Here is a 16634-nt window from a genome sequence, read left to right on the forward strand (position 1 = left end):
CCTATGAGGTTGTAGTTACAAAAACTGGAGTGTCTTATGGTACTACGTTATGTGAATTAGAATATAGGACCTGTCTCTTTGGACAAGTTTTTTGACAGTAACTATTTCTTTGGAAAGATGGAAAACCTAGAGCAAAAAATGTGTTGCTTGTTAGCTGCGAGGTGACCAGGGCATTGTTTAATAGATTAGATATGAACTGTGTGGAAGTCTTCTCAAATAACTTCTCTTCTTTATACAGCTTCAAAATACACTATAATGATGATCATATCATTGGTTTTTGTTCATCTTGTGCCACTCAAGTAAGATTGCGCTTGCTTATTTTTTAACTTCAGTATCTTTCTGACAGGGGGCGTTGAGTGTCTTACCTCTAAAACAAAAAGATAGAAAAACTCTGGAACTCCTTTATCTGTCTAGCATTTTTTCTTCATAATGTTCCACCTTGTTGGAAAATTATCAATATTTCTTGGTACTAGTTGGATTCACACCTTTATCAAAATTTATTAATTATTTAACATTAATGCCTCAGGGCTAATTTCTCTGTTTCATGGATTCTGTAATTTAATGGTGATGAGGATTTTCGAGGAATACCCATATTGGTTGAATTTGGATTTGGGGCAATTGTCTTATTTGGTTCCAGGTTTTCAAGTTAGTAGCATAAATATAACTTTAATTTCTCTCTAAAGTTGTAGAACTGTACTGATACAACCTATCTGGTTAATAAGGTTTTTGAAAAGTGAAGTTTTCCTGTTTACCTTTAAGAGGTTTGATTTTGAAAGGAATTTCAATGTCCCCCCAAAAGTTACTTCTTGATTTTAAAAATGCATTTGATAAGTTTCTTTTGTAGAAGAGTTTATCTTTTAAAGGGGAGAAAACCACCTCTTTAAATATGGGTTTATTGGACACTAATTCTAGAGATTAGTGAGTCCATAATCTAGCTTTTGAAATTGGTTATGCTATTTATCTCATGCAACAAAAAATAAGGGTACTTTTAATAATTTATTTTTAAAGATATCTTTTTATCCTATTTTTGTATTTTTATAAAAATTAAGATATTAAGGGTATTTATGTCATTAACCTTTAAAAATTATGTCCCATATTATTATTACCATTAAATCTGACCCATAATTTTTCATAACCAGCAACTCTTTGATAATGAGGTTGGCAAGGAGAGAGACCTATACCTAACTTGAGCTGGTCACCCCCCAAGCATTTTCTTTCTTCTTTCTCACCTACCTACGTCAATGGCATCTAACAAGCCATGCCAGCGAGATAAGAATACCTAAGAAAATAAAAGAAAAACGATGGAAACATTGACAACATACGAAGCTAATCTTGAGATGTAGAATAACCACACTCCTATGAACTGCCCCCTTCCTGCTATTCCATCTGAAAAATTATCAATCATAGCCAGTATAAAACAGGTTTTCCTACAAGTAATTCGTGTAGTTTTTACATATGTAAGCCAATTTAGTGATCCTCTTGTTGAGTACTCCTGAAATAGATAAAAGCTACTAAAACCCTTTCCGGACCACGTTTGATATTTTCTGACAATTCAATTGCTTATCATCAATCCAAAGCTGAAAACATGGATGAGCTGCTGCGTAACCACCGCCCGCCCTATACACCCAAACTAAAATAACCCTGTTCTCCATAAACACCCCCACTCAAACCCTGCAGATTCAAAACGAAAAATTAAAAATAAAAAACCAAAAAAGAAAAGCAACATCGACCATCCCGTCACAACAGATAAACCATGTACTGAGACCGAAAGAAGAAAGAAAGAAAGCTCTCCCGTGGCACACTACCAACTATTCAATGCCCAATCCCACCATGAACCCCAGCTTGCACGCAGCAACTAAGTAAGAAATCTGGGAGGTTTCAACCAAAACCAACCCCCATCTAGAGTAAACACTCCATGCTATTGACTTCCAGCAGTTTTACCCCCACTGGTGACCCCGGCTCCAGCCGCCGATGCAAGAACATCAGGTGAGATTTCCCAACTCCCACTTTTTCTTCCCCAACTGGAACGCCTGGGATGTATTACACCAGAGCCTGACATTGCAGGATCGGCAGGTACACCGTGGCTTAAATCAATGCTCCTACTTAAATCTGGAGACACGTCACTGCCATTCAAACCACTATCTTTAGTATCCAAAACATCGTTGCTGAGGCCCCCTTCAAGATCACTGACCACCCCCGATCCAGCCTCAGGAGCCCACACTGGTTTCCTTCCCATCTCCAGATCTCCCACAGATTTTCCCATGTTTGGGCTGACAAATCCACCACCAACTGATCGGGCTTGTAAACCCGATGGCTCTCGTGGGACTCTGGCTCTAAAGGTATTCTTAGAAGGAGGAATGCTTGTAAAGAAAATCTCTTTGAAATTCTCCACCACCCCTCTATTATATGGGTTGGCTCGCCGGTCGTATCTATATCTGAAGTTTTCGTAAGTTGTCTGCCAAATCACAAGGGGGAAAGCTAGTCAGGATTGCTTGTAGGTAGATACCTTTTCAGAAGCTCAAACAAGTAGTACAGATCGCAACTTAGATAGCTTAGCTGTAATACCTGGTTTGTGCTAATCAGATAGAAATGGAAGACAGTGAGACCACCCACAAACCATACAGATATGAAAGTGTAGACTATCAGTGCAATCGAAGCTGGTGTCTTTGCCATGGCCTTCAAGATTGATTTTTCTTCAGCATCCATAATTCTCTTGATGTAGACCCAGCAAAAGCAAAAAACATAAAGGCAAAGAACAGTTGTGGAGAAGACGAACATGAAGAAGAATCGATAATTTCTCTGCATCCAGAACAAAAGGCTCATGAATTGGAAGCATTTATAATGAAATGGCTAACAAAATTGCCTTATCTTCTCACCGTATGCCTACCAAATATCCAGTGGATGAAAAATACAAGTATGCTATTTTACATCAAACACATAAAATAGCACAGTTTGAGCACCATCAATATATATATATATATATATTAAGGGCTGATCCAATATAAAAAGCCATTGGGTGCGAAACGGCTATCTTAGCCGTCCAATCATGATCAATGGCTATTTCAGTTGTCCGATCAAACGGCTATCTCAGCCGTCTGATCAACGGCTATCTCAGCCGTCTGATCATGATCAAACGGCCGAGATAGTCGTTTCGTACTAAATGGCTTTTCGTATTGGATCAGCCGTGTATATGTAATATATAAAGTAGAATATTGCAAGTATCAATGGACAAAAAAAGGAGCCAAAATATTCATGTAGATGGAAAACTATGCATACAGGATGACACAGAACTTTCAATCATAAGAATTAGCACAATAGGCCTCAAGAATCAAAAATTTCTATAAATCTTGTTTCAGTTTCCCTTCTTAAGAGATACCTATAATAGACATGTAGTATTGAAGCTTCTGAAATCTAAGTATATCTTACCAGTCCAATACATTGCCCAACCCAAGGACAATGGTGGTCAAAACGCTCCACACAATTGTTGCAGATTGAGCAGTGAGAGCAACGGGGAGGTCGATAAAGCATGCAGGTGTCACAGTACTTAATCTTCACAGTTATTCCATTGACAATAACATCCTTCATGCGAGGTAAACGTTGCTGCGGAGTTTGGCCACCACCAACTTCAGAGCTACCTTCAAAGCTTTCAGGTTCTGGAGGGTGAGCATTGCGTGGTATTATGCCTGGATCTCTTCCTGATGTAAGCAAAAGAAGGGCTAAATCCTGAAATAGAAAATGTAAATGGAAAATTATTCACTTCAGAAAAGACCTTAAAAAATGAGTCACATGCACAGTCCAATGGGCAGCTTTCTTGAAACAACTACGGATGAACATAAACATGTATGCAAATAGAACATCTTTTAGTAACTGTGGAGATCATGTCCAACATGAAGATAAGTCACCTTATAAAGAAGTATTAAGATAAAGCAATATTCACAATACTGAAAAAAGATGATTATTATTGAAACTGTCTGTGAATAATGCTATACCTTAAATGTAGAGACTACTATGTGAAAGATGGAAACAGAAAGGTAAAAAATATTTGGCATGTCACAATCTCTTCCAAACATCACACCTAAATACACATAACAGAATCACATAAAAAGGTAAAAGAATACAATTCAAGCAACCAATATCAGGTTCATGGAGAAGAAAATTGTAGTGTATATTGAGACTTGAACATGACACAAGAATTTCCCCTATTTTTTGCATTGGCAAACATGAATAGTTTGGAAAGTAATATCCAATACAATAAGCCAGAAAATACTCACATATACTGTGAATAGAACAGCAACCACCATTATAGATATTCCAAGGTGATGAGAAAAATCATCCATTAATTTTCTAGCAACAAATACACAGAAAACTGCAACAGGAGCAGCTATAAGAAATATAGTTAGCGCCAAAGATCTAACGTCGGGTCCAAATATAAATCTGCCACCAAGAAAAAATATCTGCAAGACATAACCAAAATAATTAGTTGTAGCCAAAGAACCTGCACTATTACCTGAATATGGTAAAAGAAGAAAGTAGAACAAATTCAAATAGTGAAGGGCAATGAATATCAATAATTGCTATAGTCAGTGCATTAAAAGCACAAACAAAGTTTTACAACCCAATCTCCACAAAACGGTCATTTTTGCAAACACCCAAAGCCCCAAAACCGAACTCCATGAAGCTCGACATATTCCAGTTGGTCTCTCAACAAAATTTCTCTCTTTAATCATAGAAGGAGAACCGCTAGAGCATGATAGATAATACAAAAAAAAAAAAAAAAAATTAATTGAACTGAAAATTGAATTGTGAATGCTTAATGTTTCTTCAACTATTCCTCGAAAATTTCTTACTTGTTTCCATAAGAAGAGATTAAATGCAAAATTCCCAGTACGAAGTTGCAGCCAAATAAAAACCAGCTCAGTGATTAAATCTCACCGCCGTTTCCAATGCAGTAAAAGAAGATAAAGGACATAAGTAAAGAAAATAAAAAAATTAAGCTGCCCAATTCACAGAAAACCCCCAATTCCACTCCCAACCATCACCAAAGCCCTAACCTCTACAACAGAAAGAAACTTAAAATCAAGAGATCAACAAACAAGAGAGCACAAAAATTCCCTCAACTCCAATTGCACTTACATTGCTGCCTTTCCACACTTGATAAGTCCTCGGCGCCATCGCCACAGCCCCTCCGCCTCCGTCTGCCGACCCCGAACCCTGCGGCGGCGGAACCACGTACATTTCTCCTCACCCTTCCTCTCCCCGTTCCCAGTAATTTAAAATCCAAGATCTGAACAAACGAAACAACGACCACGGAAGGAAAAACAGACGGCGCCTCAGCCGTCACCTATCCTTACTTTCCCCTTACGAAACTTCCCGTGTGGCTAAAAAAGAAAAGGCGAGGCCTCGGAATCCGGCAGTCTCCGTTAACGGCGAGGCGCATCGAGAGTCAAGCTGAGCACCGTCCCGACGAGATCTCCGCCGTCAGTCCTCCTCCAGCAACAAGACATGGGCGAGGGGAAGAGAAGAAGAGAGAGAAAGCTGTGAGGGGGTCCTTTTTATCAGCTTTTACTTTTTAATTTTTTTGCCACTCTTCCTTCCCCTGAGAACTTTACAGAATGTCCTTCCACGTGGCAGTTTATTATTCGATGAGAGATTGATCAGTCAAGTAGTCTTTTTGCGACTATGTCTCGCGAGGGAAGAACTGCGGGCCTGCGAGCCAGGGGGACAAGAGATGTTTCCGTAGTGACGCAGTGGGGCCAACAAAGTAGTAACACGTAGCTGACTGTCACGATCGCATCGTCAGCACAGGATGAATTAAAGGAGAGAGCTTCAGTAAATACTACAAGTACATATGCCACGTCATCGAAAGCTGACGAGTCAACAGTAAATACTACACGTGTCTTTACCTCGCCTTTGTGCCGATGTTTCAAAAGAAACCGATCAAATTAGGATGTTTTCTCATTCAAACTCTCTTTATTATCATTGAGGGCAGTTTTTTTTACTCAAAAACTCGAGACCAAACTTTGACACATGAAATTCCGAGTTGAATCAGGACTCGTTAGTTTGGAGGCCAAACTTGGACAAATCGAAAGGGACTCGATCCTTTGACTTATCTCGCCTAGTTCGAAATTCAACTCAACAATTCTAAAGTATCTAGTCCACTTGAACAAGTGGGAAAACCATGGGGGGGCTAAAAAAACCAGACTTAGCATAAGATGGTCACGAGAAGGTTCATATAAAAGGGGGTAGAGGAGTATGGATAAGATTGTCGGCAGAATGAAAGATTGAATGATGTGTTCTTCATGGGATCTTCCCAACTAAAAACAATAAAAAAATGAAGGGGTCCCAATGATGTGTTATTTAAAGGGTCCCCTTAAAGAATACAAGGGTGGTGTCAATGTTTGTGATGTTCTCTTTTGAGGAAAATTGGGGAAATTGCTTCTTTAAAGTGGCTCACTCTGGTGATGTGACAAAAGCTTTCACTAAACGCAAACAACAACAAGAGCTACAGAACTAGAACATACATAATTCAATCTCGAGAAATGTTGTTGCATTCCATTCCTGATTTTTTTCTACTATGTAAAGAAAACTAGAACAAACAGCACAACAAACAGAACCACTAAGAACAGTATCATCATTATCTGACCCTTTGCACCGGCCTTTTTCATCACCAGGGCCACCTTTTTCTGTAGCAGAAGAGCAAGAGTGATCATAGTTAGCTGATGAAAACAAGAATAAAATATTTTGGACCGAAATCTTACTTCCACTGCAGACAAAAAAGTAAGATTAGCTGTAATATCTGACTGGGTCTGGATGCACCTTTCCTTTACACATCTGTAAAACTAACTCGATGTCCTATTTCATGTATATCTGATAGGTCATATTTCTCTGTATTGGCAGTTCAAGTACAGGTTACATGCAAATCTAATGCACTACTGCCCATGCATAATACTTATCAACTTGTGCCAACTATATTTCCCTTCTAATGGTTGTGTCATACTAAATTACAGCAAAATGGAACAAAGTGATTTCATTGGAAAAAGTTCACACAACCATGCAACAAGAGAATGTGATTTGAGAGACTGACCTGAACAAAATCAAGTTTATTTGCTGTGTTGTCCATCTCCAAGCTCAGTTCTTCTAAAATCTTTTCCTGCAGCATTAAAAAAGAACAGTACTTGATATCAAATAGAAGCCTCATTGCCATAACTTTCCAATTAACAGCTTCCAGTATAAAGTGACAACAAAAGATGCATTTCCCTTTTTTAAAATTTTTTTTTTTTTTTTTGTGAAATTACCCATATTTTCTGAAGTTACAGAGAAGACAATGTTGCTCAATTTTTATCTTGGCTTGAGCAGACACCATGCAAACTTGAGCTTCTTTCTTGCCAAATCTTTCAGCTGGTTCAAACAATTGGCAACAATATTAACTTAGCTGGGTGAGGCCAAATCAAACCTGACTCAATGCTGAGTCTATAAGACCAGAGACATGAAAATAAGCCTGGTAAGTGTGCCAAGCAAAGAACCCAGCTTGATGAGATTTTGGCTTCCAGCCAGGTAGGCATATTTCCAGACTGTGACCAGTCTTCAAAGAATGTCTTGCCTTAAGTTATTATCTCTTTGTTTTTTTCTTTTCAGAATGTTGAGTCCCAAGCCTAGGTGAGACTGAACCCAAAACCTCAAACATGAAACCACCATTGGGTCATTGAGAGCCCAATCCTCAAGTTATTATCTCCTTGTTAACACTATTGCCTCAAATACATAAACTTCTGTTGCCATGTAACTCCTATCTCAATACTGTTTCAGATTGCCATGTACCCGTTTATGACTTTTTAAACAGACTGTTTAAAACAACATGTATCGCTTAAGCTACACAGAAGAGTAAACAAAAAAACGACCCCTTTGTTTGGAGTCAGTTGGCTTTATTGCTTTGAAATGAAATGTACACAGAAGGAAGCAGCCCACAAAACTACATTTGGGAAGAAGTTTCCAACTATTGTGCTGGTAAACACCTTCCTTAGCTAACTAACCAGACAAATTATTTGCAGCATGTACCTACTGCAGCCGAGATACAACAAGTACAAAAGTCAAATATGTGAATAGTTCTCCAAGGGAAGAGGGCGGGGTGTCTCAAAAAAATAAAGAGGACTGGATCTAAGAAATTTTAATAAAATAGCTTGATGCCCTAGAGCACTCATATTTCAGCCTCAGCCAAGTAATTATCTTCCAACTGGATCTGACAAAGATAAACTTAAAAAACAGCTAGATTAAAAACACAAAACTACAAACAACTCCTTGACTAAATTCAGGAATCTTTCACTTCCATTATAGAAAGGTTGCGGGACTTAACACAAACATCTCTACTCTTGGCAAATCACTTTTCACAAGCTTCCTAATGCTTCATATAGACAAGACCTACCAACGTATGAATTACTACCTTAATATAAAGTCAAAGATGCAGAAATGTCTTACTTCATTAGACATTGTGGTTTCAAGTAAGACACGAAGAAGCTGAGGGCCTCAGTTAGCTCCAGCTTGGACTAACAATCAACTTCAGACTAGTTTGGAAGCATTCAATGGGGTTCCACTGTAGCTTAAATAAAATTGAGCCCACATCATGACAGGTTGACTCTGGCTCATCTCACTGGAAAAACAGGGGGAGAATGAAGACAAGAGAGAAATGAATAAAAAGAAGTCGTTAGAAGTATACCCCACAACAAACAGATTGTCAGATAAAGGTCTTTCAGACCAGTTGCAAAAAGTACCATTATCTACCCTGAGGCTGCAAGAGAAAATTAAGTGATACAGGACGAGGTACGTCCTTTGATTTTCTGGTTCCGATCGTGGTGTTTGGAATAGGAAGTAACAGAAACAGAAAGGGAAAAGGAGACTTGAGAAGAAGAAGAAGAGAAGAATGGGAAGAATAGAGAGGAAGAAGAGGAAGAGGAGGAAGAGAAGAAGCAGATAGAAAATCTTAATTCATCTTCAACAAATCACTAATCCGATTACAATCAATTAATAGAAGAGAAACTGAAATTTAAAATTCAAAAAGAGATAAATCTCGTAAAATCAGGAAGATAAAAACAAATTGAAATCAGATAAATGAATTACAAAAATATGGAATCACCCAGCCACAATGTGGTGGGTCCTGGTGGGGCCCTGTGCCTCTGAGTGTAAACTTGGGTGACTGGTGGCATACTGGTGTCCCCACCAATAAGAGAACAGGAAATCAGAGAGATCAAATGTAGTTCATAAAGGTCACCTTTGGGTTTTTCGATCAAATTACTAAAGAGTTCAGGTCCTTTTCAAAGTTCATCTGTTAATGTCATACTAGGCCTCTCTCCAAGGAATCCTTGGCTTGAGAGAAACACAAGAACCTCCAACAACAGTGCAAGCTTACTGGATCATATCACTGAATCAACTATTTATTCCATCCTTCTATAAGCCAGCTCACTCCAGAAAATGCTTCCTCTTCCTAGTTATTGGAAAAAATCATCAGAATCAAGCATGGCAGCCTCCACCCACTTCCTAGTTACACCACGGCAGCCTCCACCAAAAGGCTGGCTGAAATTGAATTCGATGGCTCCTCTCTCGGCAATCCAGGTCCTACAAGCATTGGTGGGATAGTCAGAAAATGCTCCCTTTTCTCCAGCCCAGCTCGGAGCTCTCCTCTCAGGTGTAAGATTATTTGCACAAAGATTCTCAGGCCCCAGAGTAATAAATGAGACTCACACAATGTTATCTCGTGGATGGCTAGAAATCAGAACCTCCCTGGAGACTAGGCTACCTATTTGACTAATGACATTTTGCAGCTGATTTTGGATCCAATGATCAAATCAATCCACCTCAGACTCTACAAATTTGGGGTACTGTTTCAAGGTGGAGAAAATCATTTTCCTAAATCAAATACCAACTGAAATGTTGCTAGTTAAGCTAGAAGCTTCTTTTGAGACTAAACAGATATATTCACTTGTTCTTTCTAAAAATATAACTCTGAGGTTTTAATATAATGTCAGACTTATTTTTTAGATGGCAAGAATTTTATCAAAGGAAAAAGCAAAAAACATAAAACGAGAGAAGCTAAAGGAGGAGAATCTTGCACAACAAGCTGCTGGTGATCAGGCCCCTCCTTAGCAAGCTAGTCAGTGGGACGAAGAAATAGAAATACATTGCAAGACATCAAGGCAACCAAATCTTCATGGATGACAAGATTTTTCATCCACCACCAACCACAAGCAAGGAATCACCTTCAACAATCAACCAGCAAGAAAAGTTCTCTTAGTTATTGTTAAACCTTCAAGAAGAGCCTCAAGCTCCACCTTATTGGAGTCAATAACACCAAAAGGGACTGAATAGACAAGAAGGATAGCCTATTTGAATCTCTAAAGATGCCCCCACAGCCTGCCAGATCTGCATTGCCTTCAGAGCTTTCATCAGTTTTTTTTGTTTTTGGTTTTTGGGAAAGTTGTGGGATTTTTATTGCTTAATCAAATAAGAAGAGGGAGACCCTCAAGATACAATAGGGAAGGAATCCCTTACAACAAGAGAGGGACAGGAAACTCTTTTAGCCAAAACATCTTTAGACTCCCATCAAAACTTAATCTCATGGAATCAACAGGAGGGACCCAGACCAAACCAAAGTACAATGGAAGGAGGAGAGGCCAACAGATGGCTTCCAATCTCAATGTGTAACAGCACCAAAACTTCCTTTGTAGTCCTCTATTAACCCAAGAGAGTGAGAAGCCAAAACCTTTTCAGAATAAACTGAGAAGCCAAATGACAGGCGAAAGAGTCAATGCTGTAGTTCTGCAGCATACGGCAGATTTTTTTACATAAACTACTAGCATATGCACTCAAATCAATTAGGCGATTCCCTTTCTCATGATGGGGTCATGTTACAGCATCTTGTTGTCAGGGACTCCATTCCATTTCTTCCCAACTAGAGGCTGAGTTTTAGCATTTTGTATTCATTGTTTCATCTAGTTGTATCTTGTTTTTCCTTTTCTTCTCCCTTTTCTTTTTGACCCCTTATGGGCTTTCAGCTTTTCTGCATCCATTCATTGAAATGAATTTTTCATGCTGTTATAAAAAAATAAGAGAAAGATCAGAAAAAGTAAAATGTACACATTGACACAATATCCATTAAAAACAAAATTTAAACAATATCTGTGTGAGATAAAAATATGTCTGATGTCAATTTCAAAAAAGAAAAAAGAAAGTCTGATCTTTGCACTAGTTGTGTAAGATAAAAACAGATCTGATCAGTATAATCCACACTAGCTCTGCAGTGGAATTGGAGTTACACAACTTATGGGATGACAGAACCTGAAAGCATTAAAAACAGTCCAAGATTTCTAAGAAGACAACACCATCCATGATATCCAAAAGGGATGAAATCCACTATAGTTTTTGTAAGTTTCTTGGCAGGCTCGTTCACATGTTTATGAAAAGGAAAAGATGCATCAAAAACATACAATCCACACTCCCCTATCAAATGATATCTGCAATGATACTCTCGTGGTAAATGTGTACAATGCACTAAATTAAATGGAAAAGGCCAGGAGTCTTTTAGAAGTATATCCATGCAGCCAAATCATACTAATATCAAATTCAATGATCTTGTGGAATACATTTAGTATCTCCAGCATGAGCACCCCTTGGCTTCTCTAAACAAGGAAACAAACTTAAAAGTTGAGCCTCTTTAGATCAGGCCATGATTTCAAACCAAGATCTGCTTGTTTTCAGCTTATTGCCGAACTTTTAATGGATTTGAACTTGGTTAATGTGGTTAGAAACCTATTATTTAGTGATGACCAACAAGACATTAACAATATTACCATAACAGACCACATGTTCAAGTGGAACGAAGCACTCTAGATATCGAGTGCTCATTGTATGTTAAGATTCCATCCTTAAGGCATACAGGATAGAGGGAATTTTAGCATAAGAGGGTGCAAGTGGAAATAAAGTTAACTCTGAAAAATACACAATAATGCATACATTAAACAAGAGCAGGAGAAAGAGATAGAGAGACCTGTCCAATGAGCTCTTCATGTATAGTAAGGCCAACACCCCCAATTCTCTTCACACTAGCACTAAGCTCATCCAGCTCTTCATCTTGTTGCCTAATGGGACAATTAGTACTAGAAATCAGTAGTGATTTAATGAGCTTAACCTTTATAAATAGAAGAAGAGAACTTTGTCCAATATTCCCTTGAATGTGGATCAGGCATAAATTTGGCAGCTTTGTTGTTCATACCAAACGAAAAAGAAAGAATAGTTTCCTAGTAAAGCTCTTGGGTTCAAGAGTCACCAGGGATTCTAGGGTTGAGCATGCTCGGGTGGAACTGACATTCTGAACAATAATAGTAGTCGGAAGAGAAGAAGGGAAACACAAATATTAAGCATTAAAAGAGAAAAAAAATTACTTTATAAGAAGCAGCTGTGTATCAGATTCTGATGAGATGAAGTCATCATTGTCTGAAGTTGCATACCGAGTGGACCGATTATTTGGAAGCCTGATGAGTTCCTGGCGCATGCCACTAAGACTGGTGCCAACTGGATTGCTCTGATCATTTCCAATTGCTACTGCTTTTCTAACTGTGCTGATCTAAAAACAAAAAAATTAAGTGGTCACTAGGAAGAGCTAACTTATTTTAATCATGCCACGGATATTTAAGAACATTGTGATTCACATCATCAATTAACAAAGTCAAATACATAATGCAGAAATGTTTTTGAAACATTTACATAATGCAGAAAATAATGGTAAATAGAGTGATATGTCTCCATAACACAACAGTCAAGGACACAACGGAGGGATAATGCAGAAAATAATGGTAAATAACACAATATCCATGGACACAATGGAGGGATCACATGGCCACAGCGATGATGGTGAGGACAAAATGAATAAGGCAATTTAGCAAAGGCTGCATAGACTTCCCCAAATAGGGCATATATTTTTGAAAAAAAAAATAGAAAATAGAAACATTTAAGAGTCATGAAAAGAAGCTAAAACCATTGAGACTAAACACCTGATTCAGCATCAGATTTTTTTTTATTATTTTTAGAAAATGGCAAAGGCTTTTTATCCAGAATATCAGATAATCATAATTACTCCATTTCTACATTATTTCTTTCTTTTGTCTCAATGAATAAGCAATGCATGCATTAGGCATGAGCAGTAAAAATGCTATTCATATTTGAATTTCAAAGCCAGATATTATATAGTAAATGAAACATACTTCCTTTCGAGCATTGCTGGTCCATCTTCTTCGCTTGCCAAGCTCAACTTCATCAATGCCATACCAGGCTGGATCCCTCGCTGCTACTGCAATTGTCTTGTCCAATTCATCTACCTTCCTATCATGAAACCAAGTACTCAGTACCATTATTTGGAATAGGAACTTGGTGATTTAATCACAAAAGAAAAGTAAATCGTGTAATTTCCTTTGTAAAACTTGCACCCAATGATGAAAACATCATTAACTTCTCCGAACGATAATGCAACTAGAGAAAAATACGAGTTTCACATCCAACAATAAACATTGCTAAAGAAATGATTTTGGCCTCACTATATTCTAAAAGTAATGATTATCCACATTCTTTTGCAGCTTTCCATCCAGAAAGCCCAACAAGGTAAACATCCTAACAGAGTCTACTTTTCAAAATTCATTCACATACACTACCTGCCACTCAATGCTTTCACAGCCAGCAACTAGCTCTTTTGTGAGTTGAACCCTTTCTCCGGTGTTCGAAGGAACACGCTCCCATTGATGGAAAGTAGATTGCAGCTTATCAATCTAAATATGAAAGTATTAGCTCAATTAGATACAAATCCTATACTACTTCCTGGAGAAGTAAGTGAGCTAGTACAAGAAATAAGGTAAGTTCTTCAAGAAAAAAGAGATCAATATATATATATATATATATATATATATATATATACACATAATATATACATATGTATATGCAGAAATGAATAATAGATGGACTTGTGAAAACAGAGAGAGAGAGAGAGAGAGAGAGAGAGAGAGAGAGAGAGAGAGAGAGAGAACTTCTCTTAGTATACAACTCATAATTAAAACAAAAACAGAAAAAAGGAAAGTAACTTGGAGACAGCAGATGGTGGGAACAAGAGGAAGTATCAGCAAGTTTCTTTCAGAAAATTGTGACATGGATTGAAAACTATAGAAGTAAACAAGTAAATCTGATAAACATACAAGGTAGATTCATTAAGAGGAGTGATACAAGCTGATGATATAGGAATAAAAATAATGAGAATAACCCCTAACCCCTTAAAAAGTACAATAATCTTAAAAACAAGAAATAGACTGATACCATGTCAAATTGAGAGAATCGGCCAGGAAAAAACAGAGAGAATAAGCAAAGAACCTATGGAGAAGTAATGACAGTTTAGAGTACTGCCACAAGTCAAGTTAGGATCTCCAATCGACCTCCTTTTATTAATTAAAACAGTAAGTTGCATGGAAAGGACAGAAACGCCCCTCTCTCTATTACACCCAATATAAACCATAAAAGATAACATAATCGAAAAATAAAAAGACCCATCTTTATTCCATAACCAAGACTAGTTAATACTTGAGAGAAAGGACACACATACACATAAAATTAGCAAACTACCTTTATATTTTAACAGCTACCACTGACTCAAAAAAAAAAGAAATAAAGAAAAGAGAATTTAGAAGAGTCACATGAGCAAGAAAAATTTAAGTGTTTTCTTGATAAATCAATGTTTAACAGTAGCAAAAGAAAAAGTGTTTTCTTAAGAAATCAATGTTAACAGTCTCTAACTTATCTCTTATAATTGGGAACTCTTTCCTCCTTTAGATTGAAGGGTTACCTATATTCTATTGTATATTTGTCATATGAATAAAAGCTATTCCTCACTTCAAGAAAAAAAATAATGTAGCAGAAAAAAAAAATTGAGGCTTCAGAATATATGAGTAAATAATGGATGATATGTGTGAACTGCATGCAAAGTAATAAAAAATGCATGAGTTTTGTGTTGATCATCCATTAATTCTAAAAATAGACAAAGAAATAAATATTAGGGCACCACACTTACAGATTCCTGAATTTCCTCTTTAACAATGTAGAATGGATCCTGAGCCAAAGACATTTGATGCTTATATCCTCCTACAAAGGGTGCAAGTTGCAGACAGTAAGAGAAAAAAGAAATGTATACACAGAAAAAGTATAACCACACAAAACGAACTACCTGATCCCCTTGAAAAGGAACATGCAACCACTCTATGCCAGCTTAACAGTGGTACTACATTGTTTTGTAGATTTTTTCTTTTTAAAAAAAAAAAAAAGGAACAGAGCAATTGGAAATTCCAGTAACTGAAAATTGCAGATGCAAGCAACTGAAAATTAATAAATGTGTAAAACACAAGAACGAGTCATAGAGAAGGAACGCCAGCATAGAGAGAGTTTAGTCTCATAAGATAGTTGACTTGAGCACTCAAAGAATACGGACATTTTGTTATCTTTTCAATAAAAGATAGAGGTATGAAATCCTTTGCCTATTTAAGAAAGGCTATAACATCTGCTCCCCTGAATCAGAGCTCTTTATCATGAACACCAAATCCACAACCATATAACCTAGTTGCAAGCGTCAAGATAAGAACACTCACTCTTCCATACCAATGTCGCCTCTCTTCCCACAACCATTCTCCGGAAAAATAACCAAAAATAAAAACAAAAAATAAGTAACCCCATCATACAAAATTCAACCCCTTTCGTCCATTCATCATAACCCGATCCGATCGCAACGACACGCCTCGTCGTTGGACAAATCCGAGCCAGAGATACCATATATGACTAATAAATTAAACTGAAAATGGGAGGAAAAATTCGAACTAAACCCAGAGTAAAATACCGTCCGAATTTTGATCTTCGAGATGATGAGGCTTGGACAAACGAGAGCGGAAGAGATGGCAGAGTCTGGTTCTCTGTTTCTTCCTGCTGAAACGCACTCCGGGCACAGATTCCAGAGCTCGAGAGGAAGGGAGTTTGTTAAGAGTGCATAAATAATCGTGACGGTTCCTTTGTTGGCCCACGTGAACATCTCCATCTTCATTAGTCCCATCTAATGATCGCCCACCGTTCATTCACAGGATCTCCACCTGATCAAGTAACAGGTTAGCCGGTCATGGTCATGGTTCTCAGACCTGGATCCAGTACACTTAAATTCTATTCGGATTTAAATCAAATTTCCTATTGATTTCATCCTTTTCCCCTGAATCATGTAAATATCATTGTGTTTCTTTATTCCTATGAAAATGATGAAATTTGGGTGAGAAGATCCTATGAACAAAATTTAAAAAGAAAAAAGAAGTATATTCATAACATTCAAAGCTCTATTCATAAATTTCAACTTAGTAGCAATTAATAATTTCATTAAATTACACTAATTGAATATGGTTTCATTTTCGGAGTGAATACTCTAAACAACTTATATTATTAAATCATCCGTCCATTTATATCTCCAACTTTAGATTCAAGTTCAGTCCTTACAAACTTTGATGATCTGAGGCACAAATATTTTAACTCCAGTATTTCAGATATTTCTGTTTGTATATGTTCATTTCGGCATCAACAATGGCCCT

The 16634-nt window shown here is 37.5% G+C and overlaps 2 protein-coding genes across 2 annotated transcripts; both read right to left on the reverse strand.

The window, feature by feature from the left end:
* Positions 1 to 1502: 1502 nt before the first annotated feature.
* On the reverse strand, positions 1503 to 5643 carry LOC137953681 (probable protein S-acyltransferase 7). Its single transcript, XM_068801149.1, has 5 exons — positions 5134 to 5643; positions 4272 to 4454; positions 3427 to 3723; positions 2566 to 2799; positions 1503 to 2455 (listed from the first exon to the last, which is right to left on the reverse strand). The coding sequence occupies exons 1-5, from the start codon at positions 5233 to 5235 to the stop codon at positions 1919 to 1921; spliced, it is 1353 nt and encodes a 450-aa protein (XP_068657250.1). The 5' UTR covers positions 5236 to 5643; the 3' UTR covers positions 1503 to 1918.
* Positions 5644 to 6170: 527 nt separating this feature from the next.
* Positions 6171 to 16009, reverse strand: LOC137964630 (syntaxin-61-like). Its single transcript, XM_068811377.1, has 8 exons — positions 15905 to 16009; positions 15089 to 15159; positions 13689 to 13802; positions 13245 to 13358; positions 12426 to 12607; positions 12032 to 12122; positions 7085 to 7150; positions 6171 to 6683 (listed from the first exon to the last, which is right to left on the reverse strand). Exons 2-8 carry the CDS (start codon positions 15140 to 15142, stop codon positions 6573 to 6575), a joined length of 732 nt encoding a protein of 243 aa, XP_068667478.1. The 5' UTR covers positions 15143 to 15159; positions 15905 to 16009; the 3' UTR covers positions 6171 to 6572.
* Positions 16010 to 16634: the final 625 nt, after the last annotated feature.

The sequence above is a fragment of the Aristolochia californica genome, unplaced genomic scaffold, assembly GCF_029961685.1.
Source record: "Aristolochia californica isolate CCGP_79_NKW_82.1479 unplaced genomic scaffold, dmAriCali1.0.hap1 SCAF_1, whole genome shotgun sequence".
Taxonomy (NCBI): Eukaryota; Viridiplantae; Streptophyta; class Magnoliopsida; order Piperales; family Aristolochiaceae; genus Aristolochia; species Aristolochia californica.

Coding starts and splice junctions, on each gene's coding strand:
- LOC137953681 (XM_068801149.1), bottom strand. CDS start 5,235: ATGTACGTGGTTCCGCCGCCGCAGGGTTCGGGGTCGGCAGACGGAGGC. Junction 3,724..4,271: donor CTGTTCTATTCACAGTATAT/GTGAGTATTTTC, acceptor TTTCTATTTCAG/GATTTAGCCCTTCTTTTGCT. Junction 2,800..3,426: donor TTGGGCAATGTATTGGACTG/GTAAGATATACT, acceptor TTCTGGATGCAG/AGAAATTATCGATTCTTCTT.
- LOC137964630 (XM_068811377.1), bottom strand. CDS start 15,142: ATGTCTTTGGCTCAGGATCCATTCTACATTGTTAAAGAGGAAATTCAG. Junction 13,359..13,688: donor GTGAAAGCATTGAGTGGCAG/GTAGTGTATGTG, acceptor CATGATAGGAAG/GTAGATGAATTGGACAAGAC. Junction 7,151..12,031: donor ATGAAGAGCTCATTGGACAG/GTCTCTCTATCT, acceptor TTAATGCTGCAG/GAAAAGATTTTAGAAGAACT.